The sequence below is a fragment of the Accipiter gentilis genome, chromosome 8 (assembly GCF_929443795.1).
Source record: "Accipiter gentilis chromosome 8, bAccGen1.1, whole genome shotgun sequence".
NCBI lineage: Eukaryota > Metazoa > Chordata > Aves > Accipitriformes > Accipitridae > Astur > Astur gentilis.
In genome coordinates this window covers 21,741,690-21,758,457 of record NC_064887.1, presented here as the reverse complement: position 1 = coordinate 21,758,457, position 16,768 = coordinate 21,741,690, and the positions used below count along the sequence as shown (strand labels likewise).

The 16,768-nt window shown below is 38.7% G+C and overlaps 1 protein-coding gene across 1 annotated transcript in view; it reads right to left on the bottom strand.

The window, feature by feature from the left end:
* Positions 1 to 6,446: 6,446 nt before the first annotated feature.
* PLPPR4 (phospholipid phosphatase related 4) overlaps positions 6,447 to 16,768 on the bottom strand; it is a 33,969-nt gene continuing 23,647 nt past the window's right edge. The window contains exons 5-7 of the mRNA XM_049809017.1: positions 13,616 to 13,673; positions 12,145 to 12,318; positions 6,447 to 10,141 (exon numbers count right to left, since the gene is read on the bottom strand). Of these exons, the coding sequence (XP_049664974.1) occupies positions 8,804 to 10,141; positions 12,145 to 12,318; positions 13,616 to 13,673 (1,570 nt within the window). The 3' untranslated portion in view covers positions 6,447 to 8,803. The remainder of the gene's footprint in view (positions 10,142 to 12,144; positions 12,319 to 13,615; positions 13,674 to 16,768) is intronic.

The following is a 16,768-nucleotide window of genomic DNA, read 5'->3' as shown; positions in this document are numbered from 1 at the left end:
GTCATCTTTGTGCCCTAAATATAATACACATAACAGATATTACATCTCTCCCTGTAAGTTATTATACTACTAATTTATTTCATGTAGTCAAATCCTTCTAAAGAAGTGAGAATCAGGTGGCCTCAGAATGCAACATATTAGCTATATATCAAGGTTAACTCTCTCTGGATAATCTAATGCTGCATGGTGCCATAATTTTAAAAGAGAAATACATTTGCATTTCACTGTAGAATTAAGAACAATGAGATACTGACTACACAGAAATAACATTTCAGCCTTGAAGCGTTGTCATTATTTTTTCTAAAAGTAAACTTTAAAGTCCAGTTTCTGCAGTGATTTAGAGAGTGGCTTATTTTTATTTGTTCAAAGAATTTATTTATTCCACATAAAGCAGTTGCACCTTAGGCTGGTAAGTCTGTACAGGACTGGTGAAAGACTAGCTATAACAGAAGATGAGATGTGCAGTGTTGTAGTGTATGATTCTGGCAGCTGGATTCCTTATGTACAAAAAAGTACCATCAATTGGAATAGGAGAGATGGTCTTGCATTAGAAATACGGAATTTGAACTTCATTCTGTGGGAAATAGGTACAAAAACTGCACAGGTAAAGCACCCTGTAACTGCTATAGGGGTATTGCCTGGATAAGAAATGAAGGATCAGGCACTAGAGTTTTTTTCTTAATTTTTCTGAGGATGCAAAGATTAAAGCTTCTGAAAAATATTCAATTTTTTAGAGTTTTTAATCTCCAGTTTTCCACTAGTTATTAAGTCCTGTGAGAAAGTATGCCAAGTCTGTGCAGCTATGTTGTGTTATATATAATAATTGATCATCATGTATCTGTTTCAGATTTTAAATCTTATTGAACAAAGCAAGTTAGATGCAGTTTATGGTATATTGCTGATCCACGGTTTGTCCTTAGTGTAGCAATGAATCGGTGTATCTAGCAGCGACATTTGTTTCTATGGCAGCAGATCTCTTGCCATGTCTCTCTACAGGTTTTTTCTTTATAACAGCAGACCATTTATACAGTCTAACACTGCTTAGTGGCACACAACTGCTACTGCCCAACTCACCATCCTTGCTAAAAATCCACTCTGTGAGTTTGACCTGGCAATATCTCTCACAAGTTTTGAAGTATTTTAGTTGTGTTAGTTCCATGTCCAGTGTTGAATTAGCTATTCGTCTTCCTTGTAATTTTCCAAATTTTTAATCTTGAATCTCATAAAGTATTCATGTAGCTTTTGTATCACTTCACAGATTAAAACATACTCTCATCAGTCCCTTTGCTTTCTTCCCTGCCCCCTCCCAATGACAAAAGCACATTTTGTATCTTAACTATGGAGGAAATTAATTGTTTTACAGTGACCCCGTATTCAATTATTTGATGAATAATTGAAGAGGGATTAAGAAAGCACTGATTGTACTAATCATCTGCCTACTCTGCTTGATAAACGTCATGTACAAATTTACAAATGATGATTTTGTGCTTTGCTAAGTTGTACTTAATCTTCCAGTTTGGAAAGCACCTTAAACTTTCTCCTGACTCATTGTTAGAACTTCCTCCTGGCTCGTTTTCTTTTCTTGTGTAAGGGTGGGGTTTTTTTACTAACTTATATCTGAATTCTTCTACTTGCATCATAAAAAAGGTTAGTGAAAGGAGGACTCTTTCATAAATCTACTTAAAATGAAAGCATTTTAAGAAACCTTTTCCTATGGTCTGCCTTGGTTTAGCAGATTAGATCAGTCTGCAGTCTGTTAGGCATACAGAGCTCACATCATTTTTGTTTTGTATTACCAAGCAGAACGTGATACATAAAGTCTTAGCTGTCCTGATCATTTAAACCACATGCTTCTCTTCCATTTTTCTGCTCATCATTAAAGGGTAGAAACCTCATTGTCTCTGGTAGTAAACCAAGGCATTAATTTGGCATCAGACACATGGTAGTTCTTGCAAAACTAAAACCTAGAATTGGCCAAAGCCTACAACTATTCCCCTGCCAGGTTGGCGCACTCTCAGTGTTGTGAAATAGGGGGTGCTGGAAACACTTCTGTGAAAACTCTCTTCCCTGATAAGAGTGAAGATAATTGTCTCAGACTATACAGAAAGATAAGTACCAGAGGAGACTGCAGCTGATACTGTGCAGAGGATTTAGCTAATACTTCTTTTGGGCCTGGGAACAGATTTTCAGCCCCTGGTGATGCTCTGCTAAAAGAAATGTACACCTGGCACTCTGCTAAGTATCCACACCTCTTCTGGTCTAAAGCAAACAAGTTCCAGGGTGACTAGCCCTCAGTGTGAATTATGTAGCTCAGACAATGAACATCACGTGAATATGTATATGAAAAAACACCAAGAGGATGCATACTGAAGACTTTGATAAACATAGGCTGTACTAACTGTAAAAACATTACAGCTAGTTTTAGGGAAAATTCAAACATAACTATTGTTTACAAAGTGCTGATTATATTGTCATATACTTTACAGGTAAAGCTGTTGCTCCCAACTGTGTGATGTTAGTCTCTTAGCAGAGCTAGTTTTCTGGCCCTAGTACGTTGTAGTAACAGACATTGTAATCAACAAGCTCAGTTTGAAGCAGGAAAAGAAATAGGGAGAGAATCAAATTCTGTTGATCACATTGCACCCAGATATGCTCCAGTCTCCTTTGAATGATTTGGTGAGAGAGCAGAGCTTTTCCTTATGCATCATTTAGTAGCTGCAGAGACTTCACAGATCCACAAATCCCTATGACTCTAATTTATCTCTGAGCATCACTGGAAGAGTAATACAGTTGGAAAAATCTGAATGACAGTTGGCCTTTGAAGGTAGGGAGATTTTTCTGGGGGCAGGGAGCGGGGGAGAAAAAAAAGAAAAAAAAGTTTTTTCTCTCTTTGTTTTTTCCTTCTCAAACATAAAGAGGTGCTTTCTAGGTCTGAAGAGACTTGCTTGAGTTCTGGATGATTTCTCATCTTACCTCTTATTTTTTAGCAGGGCTATGCTGGTAAAGCCACGGATGTGCAAGTTTCCTATTATCCTTTATGGCAAACCACTGGAAGAACAGATTTCTTCCATGGGAGGTATAACCAAATGATGTCTTTATGCATATTTTGAATGCCTGAAGAGATTACTGCAGGCAAAGCAGGAAAATTTTAGAGGGAGTATTTGCAGCCTTGCCACAATTTGTTCCTTGATTTAAATTATGTTTAGCTTTCTCTTTCTCAAGCCTGGCTTGAGTACATTAACTTTGTGTTATGTGTACGTGTGTATGCACATGTGTGCAGCTGGAGTTCCCTTACTTTCATTTTGAATGTGCAGTATGGAGACACTTGTTAGTTTTGTCCAATGTTTGATATAGTCTGTGCTATAAGGTTTGTGAAGAGATTTTATTCACAATTTTATGAACCAGGGTTGTAATGCCTTTAAAATGTTCCTGCCAAATTAGCTGTGCACTGATCTGTCATACAAAAGGTCTTCATAAATCTATAGCAACCTGATTACGGTAGAGTCTTATGTGGCTTCTTATATCAAGACCACTGAAGGTCTTTTAAAATCGAGCACAGAATAGATTTAAATTTCAGTTTAATCACTCATACCTTTGAAAACTCCTTTGTGTGATTAGATACAGTCATCAATCTGGATCACAGTGAGCTCTCTTAATTTAGTGACAGTGTTGCTGTAGCCAGAATGGTCTAAGAGAATAAGATGAGGTTTGTCAGTAGAGGTAGTTTCTCATCTTAGATTGAGTTTTATAATATAACCTCTACATCAAAGGTATCCTTCACAGGGGGACTTCATTTTTAGCCCAAGTTTAAATGTTTAAAATGTGCCTTTTAAAATGTTTGAATTGTCTAGCCCCTTTGTAGTCCATGGAAGGGGCCATTCCCAGAGGAGAAGTCATCAGATTTGTAGTAGATGTCAACTTTCAGCACAGTCATATCCTAGCAGCAACTGTTTCACTCTCTTGCACTCCTTCCCAGGGTCTCTCTGAGCCATACCCGGCCATGGCTGCCTGTAGCTTTCCCAAGCTACCAGTACATGTCCTAGAGGGTGGGACACCATAACCTTGGTCCCCAGCCCTCACCCTTCACACAGCCTCATTCAAGGCAGTTGTCTGCTGGGGCAGGTAACAGGTTGTCACACCAGCATCTGCTCCTGGCCAAAGGAGAGGCCTCTCCTGAAACTGCCTGCTCATGTAGTGGGGTCAGGACATTCTCCACTCCCAGCCACAAGCAGGGAGCTCCTTCAGTCACCACAGAGGGAGCAGCATCATAACTGTATGTACACTTCCCTTTCTCTGAGAGACAACATACTGTTTTCCAATTCTCTTTTGCCCAAGGTCCCCCATCTTAAATTGTCATGAAAGTCCTGGGACAGAGATTGCCAAGTGACCCAGATCTGCACCACAGCATGGGGTGACAACAGTCAACCCCAGAATGCCTTTGCTGGGAGCGTGGCACATGTATGACGTTGTACCACCGAGCAGTGCAGTGCCTGGCTGGAGCAACTAGTGCCATCAGCAGCCCAGTCCCTCCACCACCCCAGCTGAGGCAGGTCACCTGCTAGAAGGACACGCAGCTACAATGTGGCAGCCTGCACAAAGGCCCAGGCACACCTGGGAAAGCTTCTTGGAGTCCATTTGCTTTGCTGCCATGTATTGCAGGGGCCCTGCTAGTCCCTGTGGTCCTTATTATGTCATTGGCAATGTCCATGCATGCCTCAGCTACAGCAGTGTCTTCCATCCCAGGCACTTAGGGCCCTGCTGTTGTCCTGTTTCAGGGTGTTTCAGGACAGGCTTGGAGACTGCATTTGCTGTTACATACCTTGTGCGGCTTCTAGATAAGACAGTGTTTTTGACAGCATGCTGCTAACGTGTATGTTGCCAGCAAAGGGTGTATGTCAGCTGATGACTCCTGCATCCTAACTTCTTCTCCTGGAGACAGGTTTGCTCCTGACATCTGCCCTGTTCTTGTTCACAAGTCCAAGGTGGGCCTCACCATGTCTAGCAGCTCTACCCAACACTAGCAAGGTGGTTTAGAGGCATTAGGGTCTTAGCAATGCAGCTGGTCCTGCAGAATGATCTAGCAGACGTGTCCTCACATGGCCTAAAGTTCCCAATTCACTTGCTTCCTTTTTTTGTAAAGTGTTTTTTGGATAGACAAGCTTGTCTGGACACTGTTCCTCATAACTTCTTACAACTATGCAAGGTTTTCAGGTTTCCCACTGATGACCATTTTTACGTGTCATGAGATACATAATATTGAAAAATAATCTCGTGGGGAATGAGACTTTGTTTCACCACAGAGATGACTGAACATCAATGAGGAATTTTATCTTTATTTTCATGATGTTAGCACAATAAACTCACACAGTAGCATTGATCTGTACTTATTTAACAAAATACATTTATAGCAATTTACAAATTTTTTTCCATTTGAAAACATTTCATAACATTTTATTAAACACAATACTTTATATAGAGAATTCTCATTTAAAAACATATTTTATTTTTGAGTATTTTCTTTTCTCAGTAAAGCATAGCCTAACAAAGAAATTCGTGCCTGTTAGCAAGTAAGAAAATCAGAACGCTAAGAAGATGTCACCTGTCAATTTATTTGATTAATTTTAAATTAAGGTATCAGTGGAATGTAAACAAAGAGTAATTTTTACAAAAGGCTCCTTATCAAATATACATGCAGAGGTCTGAGTTCCAATGTATATATTATTACATTTCTGCTCTCTAATGTAATATATTTTGATAACCCATTATTAAAAAGAGTAGCCTTTGGCACTTTGAGTAAAAAAGAATATATCAATATTTATGTAAAGAACACAATTTCAATGATTACACAAGAGCTTTAAAATCTTTTGTTAAGAAATAGGAAACCTTAGGAAAAATATCACACTGCACTTGAAATAGTGCAGCACGTTTTAGAGTAATAAAAGCAACACATATGCCAATATATATCTAACTAAAACCAAGGAATAAAGAACAAACAATCCCACCAGGAATCCTGCTGTTTCCAATACAGCTAAATTGCCAGAGGGAACATTTTCTAATCTTTGCTTTATTGCCATTATTCTCCATTTCAATTTCCCATTATTTTCAGGTTCATCTACTTATGTTCTTTTCCCCTGCACTTACAAACTAACAAATGATTGCATTTTATTTCCCTGCATTGATAGGCCAACAGTGATTGTATCTTGCCCATTCCTTTAAAGCTAATCTCACCTGCTTTATCACGTACCTAGACTAAACTAAATCCAAAGGGTTTTGTTTGTGACAATCCACGTGTTTGTAATTCCTAGGAATCTTGTACAAAATTTGATATTAAATACCAAGGACTAAAGATTCATCCTTTGAAAAAAAAAAACCCAAACAAATCCTGACTTGTAAATACTAGAGTCTGAGAACATATTTCTAAAAAATTACTCTTCCCCACCCCCAGCATCTGTGATTATTTTTCCCAGCCAATGTGCCTTAAACTGTGTCTTCAACATACTGTGCCTTTAACATACACAATATGCTGCAACCCTACTGGTTAGCTTCTTACATGTAACCTGCAGAATACTTTCTCCCAATCACCAAATGTATGACGGGGTTGTCTTCTATTACTAGCAGGAAAAGTGCAGTCATTTCCTCTAAGGACCAACACCTTTCCACAGCACTGGGTGACGGGCACGTGAGGGAAGCATTGCTTGACAGGGTTGGCTGACAGCACTCAGCTAAGCCTGGAGCACCTGTATAACTGGGAAGGTATATAAAGCTTTCTATTGGCTCTGAATCCCTTCTTCTATACAGATTAGCAAACACCATCTGCATACTTCTGAAATTACTTAGGATTGGGGGTGGGTTTGGGATTTTGTTTTGGTTTTGAGGCTTTTTTTTGTGGGTTGTGGAGGTTTGGGGTTGGGGTTTTTTGTTTTGGTTTGTTTTGGGTGTTTTTTGGTCTGTGTGTGTTGTGCTATTTATCTTCTTGGGATGGGATGATTCTTTCTTCTACCTCCTACTTAGCTGGGGTAGGGTGGGCTTTTCCTCATAGTTCTGTGGGGTAGGGTCTGTAGACGGGTTCTAGTATGTATCTGGTTCTCTGGTACCCTACATCAGAAGAGGACTTAGAGCAAAACACTCCTCTCAAGAAGCCAGAGAACAGACCTGATCTGCTACTACTTATTCTGTGAGGGACTGCTAAGCCATTCCCTCCCCCTCCTAGCAGGGGAGCTGGGAGGTGTCTGATTGTAGTTCTCTTTCAGGTGGAAATAATGTAGGAGAGAATGAGGAGCTGCACTGGGCGAACACTGCCTGTGGCTTCCTTCATGGTTTAAGTTATTTAAGTCAGAGCCAATTGTAATGAGGCGTTTCTTCTAGCATGCCTGGGACATGTTATGCTTATTCCTTTCAGAGCTTATCCTTTCAACAATTTTTGGCAATGGAGATTTTTAGCAGGCAAGTTCTTTCATTATATCCAAAGCTCAATTTACTAAAATAATCCATGTTCTCTCAGGTGTAGAGACCCTCCATATTCTTAAGTGGCAGTGGTGGGGGAAAAAAAAAAATGCTTAAGAAGGCCCTGGAGGGTGTCTCAAGGGAGGTGAACAGTAGTAGTGGCACAATGCAACACTCATTCAGTGATTCTGCAATACTCAGGCATTACATTTTTAAAGCAAAGCATAAATCCCCTAAATGATGGTTATTGGGGTGAAACTTGTGATTGTTCTTGTGGCATACTAAGCAAGTGAGAAGAATGACTGCTTCTAAGTGTGAGCTATGATATTAATTACTGTCTCCTTGGAAGCCGGTCATGAAAGTGGCCGTTTATTTTTATTTACTCATGGCTCATCTTTCACATTTGCACATCTTGCAGTTATTGGTGTCCTGCATTATATGGTTAAAAACTAATAGAAGAATGGAAGGGTTGCTGAAGGACAGGATAAGAGGTTTAAAAATGTAAAATGTGAATTACTTGTAGTACTTTAAAAGACCCGTTAAAAAACATAATTTAAAACAATTCTACAAGTTAGCCCACTAAGAAGCAGCCTCTTCATTAGTAGCACCTGTTCTTAAACAAAAGTTGAGCAGTAGCAGCAAAACTATTCAAAATAGATAGTTATTCCATTCTAATGGAATGGCACCCACACATTTTTTGTTGCAGTAGACATCTTAAAGAACTACACAAAACCTTTGCAATCTTTGAATGTGACAGATCCACTATAACAAAGCTGTAAATATTTTCTACGCTAAATGAATGCAGCCAGCATCATCATAGTATTAGCAATATTACTTTTAAAGTAACTGCACATCAATATGTCATGTGTTTGTAGAATCTAATAAGTATGCAATTTTTCAAAACGTGTAAAGTTACCATCAGCACCATCCTGTAGTAAAGATTTGGTGCAAATTCTGCAAAGGTGAATATATACCACTGATACAGCCTTTGCTGTGAAAAATTCAGTCAATTTTGGACACAAATATAAATAAAAAAGTTGGCACATTCAGGAAGTAAAGTGTGTTCAAGACCATTGTTTTGATTGACATCATCACCCTCAGATAAATGTTTTGAGTCTGAAGAAACAAGTTGCATGAAAATGTTTCACATTAGTTAGGTTCTGGCATTGTGCTTCCCCCCCCCCCCCCCCCCCCCCACATGCTTTCCACAGGCTCATGCACATTGCACACCAGCAGTGTTCAACAACATTTGGGCTGCTGGTCAATAATTTGGCACATCAAAGCTCAAAACAAAGAGAGCAGAACCTGTGTCAAGATGTGTTTACTTTGTGGTGGTATGGACCAGCTGATATGTCTCCTCTCAGTCCTTGTATGCTCGTGTGGGGGATGTGCCTTTATAGAAGATGTTTCTGGTGTTCTCTGGACTGCTCCCTCTCTCAGGGATTAAAATGATGTTGCCTTTTCTTCGAAGTGTTGAGTCCCGGCTAGAAGAAATGGACAGAGTCTCTGAGCCAATCTCGCTTCCCTCCACTGGTGTGACTCTTATCGTAGTGATTCCATGATGGTGATGCTCACTGTTGTCTATGTTGCTCCTTTTCCTGTCACCTGAACCATAACTGTCTTTTAAGGAGTCACAGCTCTCAGAGTCCCTGTTAAGATCATTTAGCTCATATGTCTGACGAAGGGTGACTTTTTCAGGACCTTTCCATTTCCATGACCCACTTCCTTCACCTTCTGATGGCATCTGAATTACAGGTCTGTTATTTTCTGGATGGGCCTCAACTCTGACAATGCTACTTGGCTCATGGTCTGTCAAGGTTTTATATCTGATGGCTCCTGTACAGGTGACTGTGCTTCCCTCTGAACTCTTTGGACTGCCCTGAAGCACTCCTTGCTGCTTAGACATGGCTATTACTTGCATGATTCTTGGCTGGCTATTGCTTCTACATGCAACACTCTTCTCAGCAGCTTTCAGCCATTTAGCTCTAGCTGAACTACTTTTGGGCGATGTGTTCACATTCTCCTGAGTCTCTTCAGGAATATGGACTAGCTGGGATGAGCCAGGACGTGACTGAATAGAGACCCTTGGCCCTCCAGAAAGACCTGAGTTGTTACAACCTGGTACACTGCCAGGTTGAATTTTCAGGTATTGGCTAGTTGGGCCATGATGATCACCATTTACACCCACTCTGGAGGGTTCTGAGCTTGACCTCATTTCAATAGCCCTTGGTGGTGACTGGCCAGATTCAGTCTCTATTACTTGCAGTGACAACTTTCGACTTTCATTCTTGTTCTTCCACTGGGAAAGCAGCTGTTTGGAACGGGCAGAATCCATTGATGCGTGTATTGTTGCATTTCGTCTTGCTGGATCTTCCAAGGATGGTGTGTTGACTCTTGGCAAAGTGTTGCTGAAAGTAACCATATTTTCCTTTCCCATTGGGCTTCGTGGTGTTATTATTTCTACATCAGCATTTGCTCTCTTGATATTGGTTAGAGACCCTGAATTTCTGTGGTTTCTATTCAGGATACTTTCTGTACGGTGAGAGACAATGCCATCACTGCTGCTACCATTTTTGCCTGGCAGGATTCTGTTAGCATCTTGACTGAGGTCTGTCAAAGACCTTAGAGGTTCTCTGTGAAAATTTGGGTGAAACACATTCTCGTCACTTGGTAAGAAATTCCCCACAGCATACAGGCCCTGATATTTGAACAGAAGCATCAGCAATCAGTTATGGAAAAAAGAGACATTTTAAGGTATTTTAATTATATTCTTCTGCCTTTAAATAAATATTGAGTGATAGAATTAGTCCAGCTTAACTGACAAGGTATGCTCACTTTCCTTTCCTCACCAGTATATCCTTACTCCAAATTCTGTCCTCTGGTACATCTAGATATGTATGCAGTAGGCTCAGTAGGACAGCTAGGGCACATAGTTCATGGCAATAGATAGTTGAGGAAAAGATTTAGCCTCCTTCAGTTTTCTTCATTTTATAAAGCAACAGATACAGCTGAAGAAAGAACGTTTTGTTATGTAAATAACAAAGTAAATGTTTGCAGTCTTCTAGGCAAAGCTATTGTACAGCTACACTACTGTCTGCTCTGATTTACTGAATCTTGATACAGCTGTGATTCTGCCCTTTCTACTGCATAATAACCGTGTAATACAGTATCTACATGATAGAACAATTTATCAACTTTAAATCCATTGCTTTCCAAGCTGTGCAGAACTGTAACAAGATTTAGTCATACAACATCTTCTTATTCAGCACTCACTATAAAATGCTTTCATTTTAAAAAGACTCTACTGAGAGAGAATATTCCATGAAAGGGTCAAATGCCTGACTCAATCACTTAGGTTACTTGTTCTTTACACTCCTTTCAGAGTTATTTGTAGTTTCACATGATTTCCCCTCCCCTTCCTCTTATTGGTGTGTAGTTTTCAGGGCAGATTTACTGACTACGGGATATCCAGGACAATGTATTCTCTGATGTATGTTGTCATGCAACAGTATATGAAGAAGACCTAACAAAGAGCATACTTGTTTGTGGATTTCAAATATGGGAACAACGGCTCCATTTATGAGAGTCTACAACAACTTAATAATTTGAAATAATATTCTCAACAGAGTGCCTTTCTTCTCACAGTGCAATCATAGAAACTGACTTTAGTAGCTCATGGGGTTTCTATTATCTACCCTGGTTGCTTTTTCTTCTGCCACTGTGAAAGCCATTTTCCCCCCAGTCACCTTTGTAGACTCTTTGCATGTACCTTAGATTATCTTATCACAGAAAAAAGGGGGATAGGATATGACCTTATTTTAGTATTATACTAAAATTCATCATTGACTTCTTGGGGGTCAAAAATATCCCACTGGCTGTTAAGAATCTTCTGTACACCTGCCCATACTGGAGTAAAAATGTTGTCAGTAGAAGTTACTGACTGTTCACAGGCACCTGGATTGACACTGTGCTGAACAGCTAGGGCAGCAGCCGTCATGTTGGAGGCATACTGAGAGCAGCAAGCAAAAGCAAATGCTGGATGAGCTTCCCACTAACAGACACAAACAGGCCTATCCTACTACTCCCTTACAGGACCATTCTGAGGTGCTCCACCTGTTTCAACCAAGTACAGAGGAAAAGCATAGGAATAACCTGGCTTGGGCATCCTATTTCCCCTGCATAATTTCCCGAAGAGCTCCAAAAAATCATAAGGGTGTAATATTGCCTTTGATTTCTTGTAGGTTCAGCAATTTACTCAGCTGAGTTGCTGCATATTAGTTCAACCATTTTTTTGAGATCATAAAGCTAACATTGGCAATATAAACTCAGGCTGGCAACAAATACCAATTAATCCAATATTTTTCTTGTGTTATACTTGTAAATGTGGAGAAGAAAAGATGAGTGTCTTTTAAGTATTTAATGAAGCACATAATGTCAGAGCTGTTTCTGTATACAATGTTAGATCATTATATACCACTTTATGCACTGTTATGGCACTTCAAATTGAAATACATATTTGCTTGTTCCTGTTTATTTTTAAAGTGATTACCCCTAACATCATCATCTTCAACACATTTTGACTATATTTTTAATTATGGCATATGACCATGATGAAAAGTTTTCATAAAAAATACCAGTACTCTTATTACAGCCCTTTCAGTTTTATTTGCTAAAACTTAACTACATGAGTATTATATTTACCAAATAAAGAGCAATTCCTCCTCCTATGAGAAAGCCACAGTAAACATCAACAGGATGATTCTTATACTGGGTGATACGAGTCAGACCACATATAATTCCACAGATGATAAAAGCAAAGACCAAGAGTGGTTTCAGAAGTTTTGAGGAGTCTGTTAACGTAGAATTGAAGTACATCTTGAAAAAAGAAAGAAATGAAGAAGCAGTTGAAGAAACTTAAATTTACCTAAGAGGATATTAATTTCTCACATTCAATGTTTCTTTCACACATAGATCACTAATACACAGTAATATTGCAAATGATAACTTTGATTTTATTTTACAGCCCTGTTAAAAATTGCTCACTTACTGTAGGAAGATCTGAAATCACAAGGAATGGATTTCCAGAAATAGGCAGTGTTGCTTATTGACATCAATTAGGATAAGGATTTTATGCCTAAATACTGTTTACAGTCAGAACCTAAATGTTCTGTAAATGTGACTAAGGAGCCACCGCTTCTGAAATACAGAAGCCAGATGTCATGCCAGATGAAAGCAATAACCTGTTCTAACAAAAGCTACTACCAGATGCTTTAGAGAGCCATTTCTTAACTGGGGTCCATGATGTCAGGGAGGTCACAAAAATTAAGTGGAGGTGGTTCATTAGTATTATTCCAGATTTTGGCCTTTCCCTGGGCAGAATAAATAGTGGCAAGCTCCCAGTACATGCACAATTCCATTATCTAATTTGATTAAGTGGTTGTTGTTGTTGTTGTTTTCCTCTGATTTTTACAGCATGTGTGATGGAATCACTTTTTTTTTTCTTTCTTTTTTTTAATTTTATTTAAATTTCAATTTGAGTGGTCACTCATGCAAACAGTGTAGCCCATACTGAAGAAATGTCATTGGTCAGATGTAGAAAATCAGCTGTGATTACTGCAGCATGTCCTACAATTCCCTGCTAGTTACTGATGGTTTTTATTCACTTGCATTGCAGTAGTGCCTTGGAGGCCTCTGGGAGTGATTATGCCAGTTCATCCATGCTGCACTTCCATGGAGGTCAAATGAAACTACATCACATAAATGTTTGTTCCTTAATGCCTGAAGTTTAAAATCAGTGAGTCAAGTAAAGATGGCAATAAAGAAAAGGCAGAACATATAAAGGTTAATTGGAATGGTAAGTTAAAATATCACCCTGTAAGACAGATAAGCACTGCATTTTTTGTGTGAATAATATGAGGCATCAAATATACTTTAACATTACACTTTTTGTTGCTTCTTAACAAAGGATGTGAAGCAGTTGAATCTTTTCTGTATTCTTAATAGAGCTGGTTTTATTTCAGCTGTTAGTAGTTTTATTTTGCTTTCAAACTGGGAGGAGAAAAACTTTTATCTATCCAGGATATCCAGGCAAGACATCACTTTACAATACACAGTAAATGACTTTCTGACTTTTGTCTTGTATAAATGAAAATGAACAGAGTTGGTTACTCACCGAAATGTACACTGCTGCAAAGGCTGCCAAGGTGGCATGTTGAGAAGGGAATGACTTTCTGCCAAGGAAGGACACTCAAATTATGCTTCTCAGTTCAAATACAGTGTGCTAGTGTTCACTTGAAAAAAACACTGGGTGGTACGGTACATTTTCAGCTTAGAATTCCTAAGCAATATATGATCTATCAGAAACATTTAATTTCTAAATTTCTTTTCTATAATCTGGAGAAAGGACCACTTTTAATGAAATTCTCTGTTTTGAAGTAAATATTTAGCATGAAATTATTTTTGTGTACTAAGAGAACAGTAGGAATGAGCTGAAGACAATGCTTGATTGAGAGAAATATCTATGAATTTATTTCAATAAATAAATTTCCATAATAACTTTTCAGTAAGTACCTAATTATACAACTTATTTAATGCATGAACCTTGATCTTTTGATTATTCTCACTGACTTCACTTGGACTCTTTTCAAAGTAAGGACTCATACACTTTGATAATCAGGCCCTAACTTCAGCAACTGAATTAATCATGTTCATACCCCTGCATTGTTGTTCTAATAATGGGGGAATGACAGGGTGACATTCTTCTCAGAGAGGCAAACTACATCTTTATTTGCTATGTCTTCAGGTTTATTTTTTAAATTTCAGCACCTTATTACACGATAGGAGTGAATGGAGCCCAAGAACATGGAGAGGGCATTTTAAGAGTTACTGGGCCCCTTCCAGAAGCCCAGAATAAGAGGGTAAATGAAAATACGTCCAAACTGTGAGGCAGTAGGGAATATCAGGTCTATTCTTGAAATTGCTGAGGGCCTTCTGCTCCTATTCAAAACCTGGGGACTTGAGTGATGTGTACTGGGTCTTGAGTCAGAAACTACATATATGAAAATTAAAAGTGACAGCTTAGCTTCTACTTCTCTGACCAAGAAAAGGTGTTGTGTAAGTTGCAGCTACACAGAACCATCACGAGGCCCTCTAACATTTTAATATTATTCTTCTCATAGACCCATTTCAGTCCTCTAAAACAACAAACAAAAGTGATGGGAACATGAAGGAGAGATTTTTACACAATAGAGGGGAAAACTTAGCTGGGGCTGGATTCAGTAACACCTCTTCTATGGCAGACATCTAGTTTTTAGCTTGTAGAAACCCTAAAAAACTTTGATGACCTCTGAGCTCTAAGAGCGAGTAAGATGCGGTGAAGATGTATAACAGTTTATATCTGAACATTTATCTCCTTAAAATGGCATGGACATGTAATGTGCTGGCTGTCTTGGTGAAGAAGGGTATGTCTATCTTGCAGCCACTTTCACCTGAGAAAGCTCAGCTTGGGATAAAAACTTGAACAATCATTCAGCTTCACAGATGGGTCTTGCTGCCCTAACTGGGCTCCAAGTATAGCCATTTTCCTAGCAGCACCTGAGTTAGCTAGTTTAAAATAGCAAAGACTGAAACATAGTCCTTTACCTTTAGACAAAGACATTTTTCTGCAAAGCAGCAGAGTCTAAATTATTTCTAAATTTCTTTCCTATGCAGTTTGCCTTGTCTGCTCTAAGTAATTCATTGGCAATTAAATATGTCATGTAGTTCAGTGTGAATGCCACACTGCTGACCTGAATTTGAGCCCATGGCTCCAGCAGGTTCATGACTGGCCATGATGAAATCAGCATGATTCCTTTTTCATTTGTAAAGACAGACCTAAATTATTATTATTAATAATAACAAACCTTTCACAAAGAGTATCTGTGAGGAACAAGTTCAGGGTTGAGGACAGGAGGATGAAGACATGAAAAAAAAGTAGATGTTTATATTGGCTAATCAGCTCCTTTACCCTGTGCAGCTTTTAGTGGAAGCATAAATCTACTTACGGTCTCTGTGGAGCTAATATGTAGATTTGATTCTATGAACTTTAGTACAACTCACAAATTAACCTTAATTTGATGGCATTTTTGTAGTATATAAGGTGTGTCACTATGCTACAGTCAATTTTCTCTTTATTCTTTTTTCTGTTCATATGCTTTCAGGGCAAGCACAGCATGTTACAGACTACATGCACTCTGTGTACTCTCTAATGGTGACACTGCTTTTGTTCCTCTAAGTTTTATCTTTTAATCTAAAATTAAAATAATTCAAGCTAAAAATACGTAGCCTTTTTGTATGGCTCTGTATTGAAAAGGTGAACAAAGGTCTCAAAGAAAACATGTCCTGAACTCAGATGACTGTGTATCATTCTAAATGCTCATGCGTGAGGATGTGTAGAGGGGGAATAACGATGAGAAAGAGTCATGGTGAGAGAGAGAGTCATACTGAGTCAGAACATCAGAAATTACAGAGGATAGAGAACTCACTGGAGATCTGAATAGAAATTACTGAAAAGGCTCTTTGAGGATAAATAGATGAAAAGATGGACAAAGGAAACCACTGGATATTTGGGGATGTTGCACAAAATTATTTCATATGATCAGCTGGATAATTATGTGTGTTCTTCCTGTACTTTTCATAGAGGAGTCTAGAGGCAAATTTCTGGAACCAAAGTTTCTGGGAAGTACAAATAAAAAATGAAGCCCATTAGCAATCCCAGAAGAACAAGTCTTTTACAAGCTAAAATTATTGAAGTCAAATTATCCTTCTGGGCTGGAGAAGTTATACCATAACTCCTATAGTAGGTGACTGAAGGAAGTATTGAACCAGTAGCAAGTGCTGATCACTTTGGTGAAGTTGAGACAGGCATAAGAAAGCAACAGTTTAATAAAGGAAAAATGCAGTAAAATTGAATTAAGGAGAAACTGAGGGTGGTGCCAGAACATTATAGATCACCAAGTGTATCCTGTATGATGGGAATCAATTTGAGATATCAATATATGATCATTGACCTAAAGAAACAGAAACACACAAAACCTGATTGGTTAGTCTTAATATGTTACAACTAATTTCACTGTTTTTTGGAAGTTATGATATTTGAACTTAGGAGTGATCAGTGTTTTTGGAATGGCTACAGGCACTCAATTCAGAGCAGTAGGCATCATATTTGAGATGATAATGAAATGAATGAGATGTAATCATTAATATTTTTCTGCCTGCTCATGTGTAAAGCTACACCGATTTCCCTGGGACACCATGTAGGTGCAACACATTGCTTGCAAATGTCAGG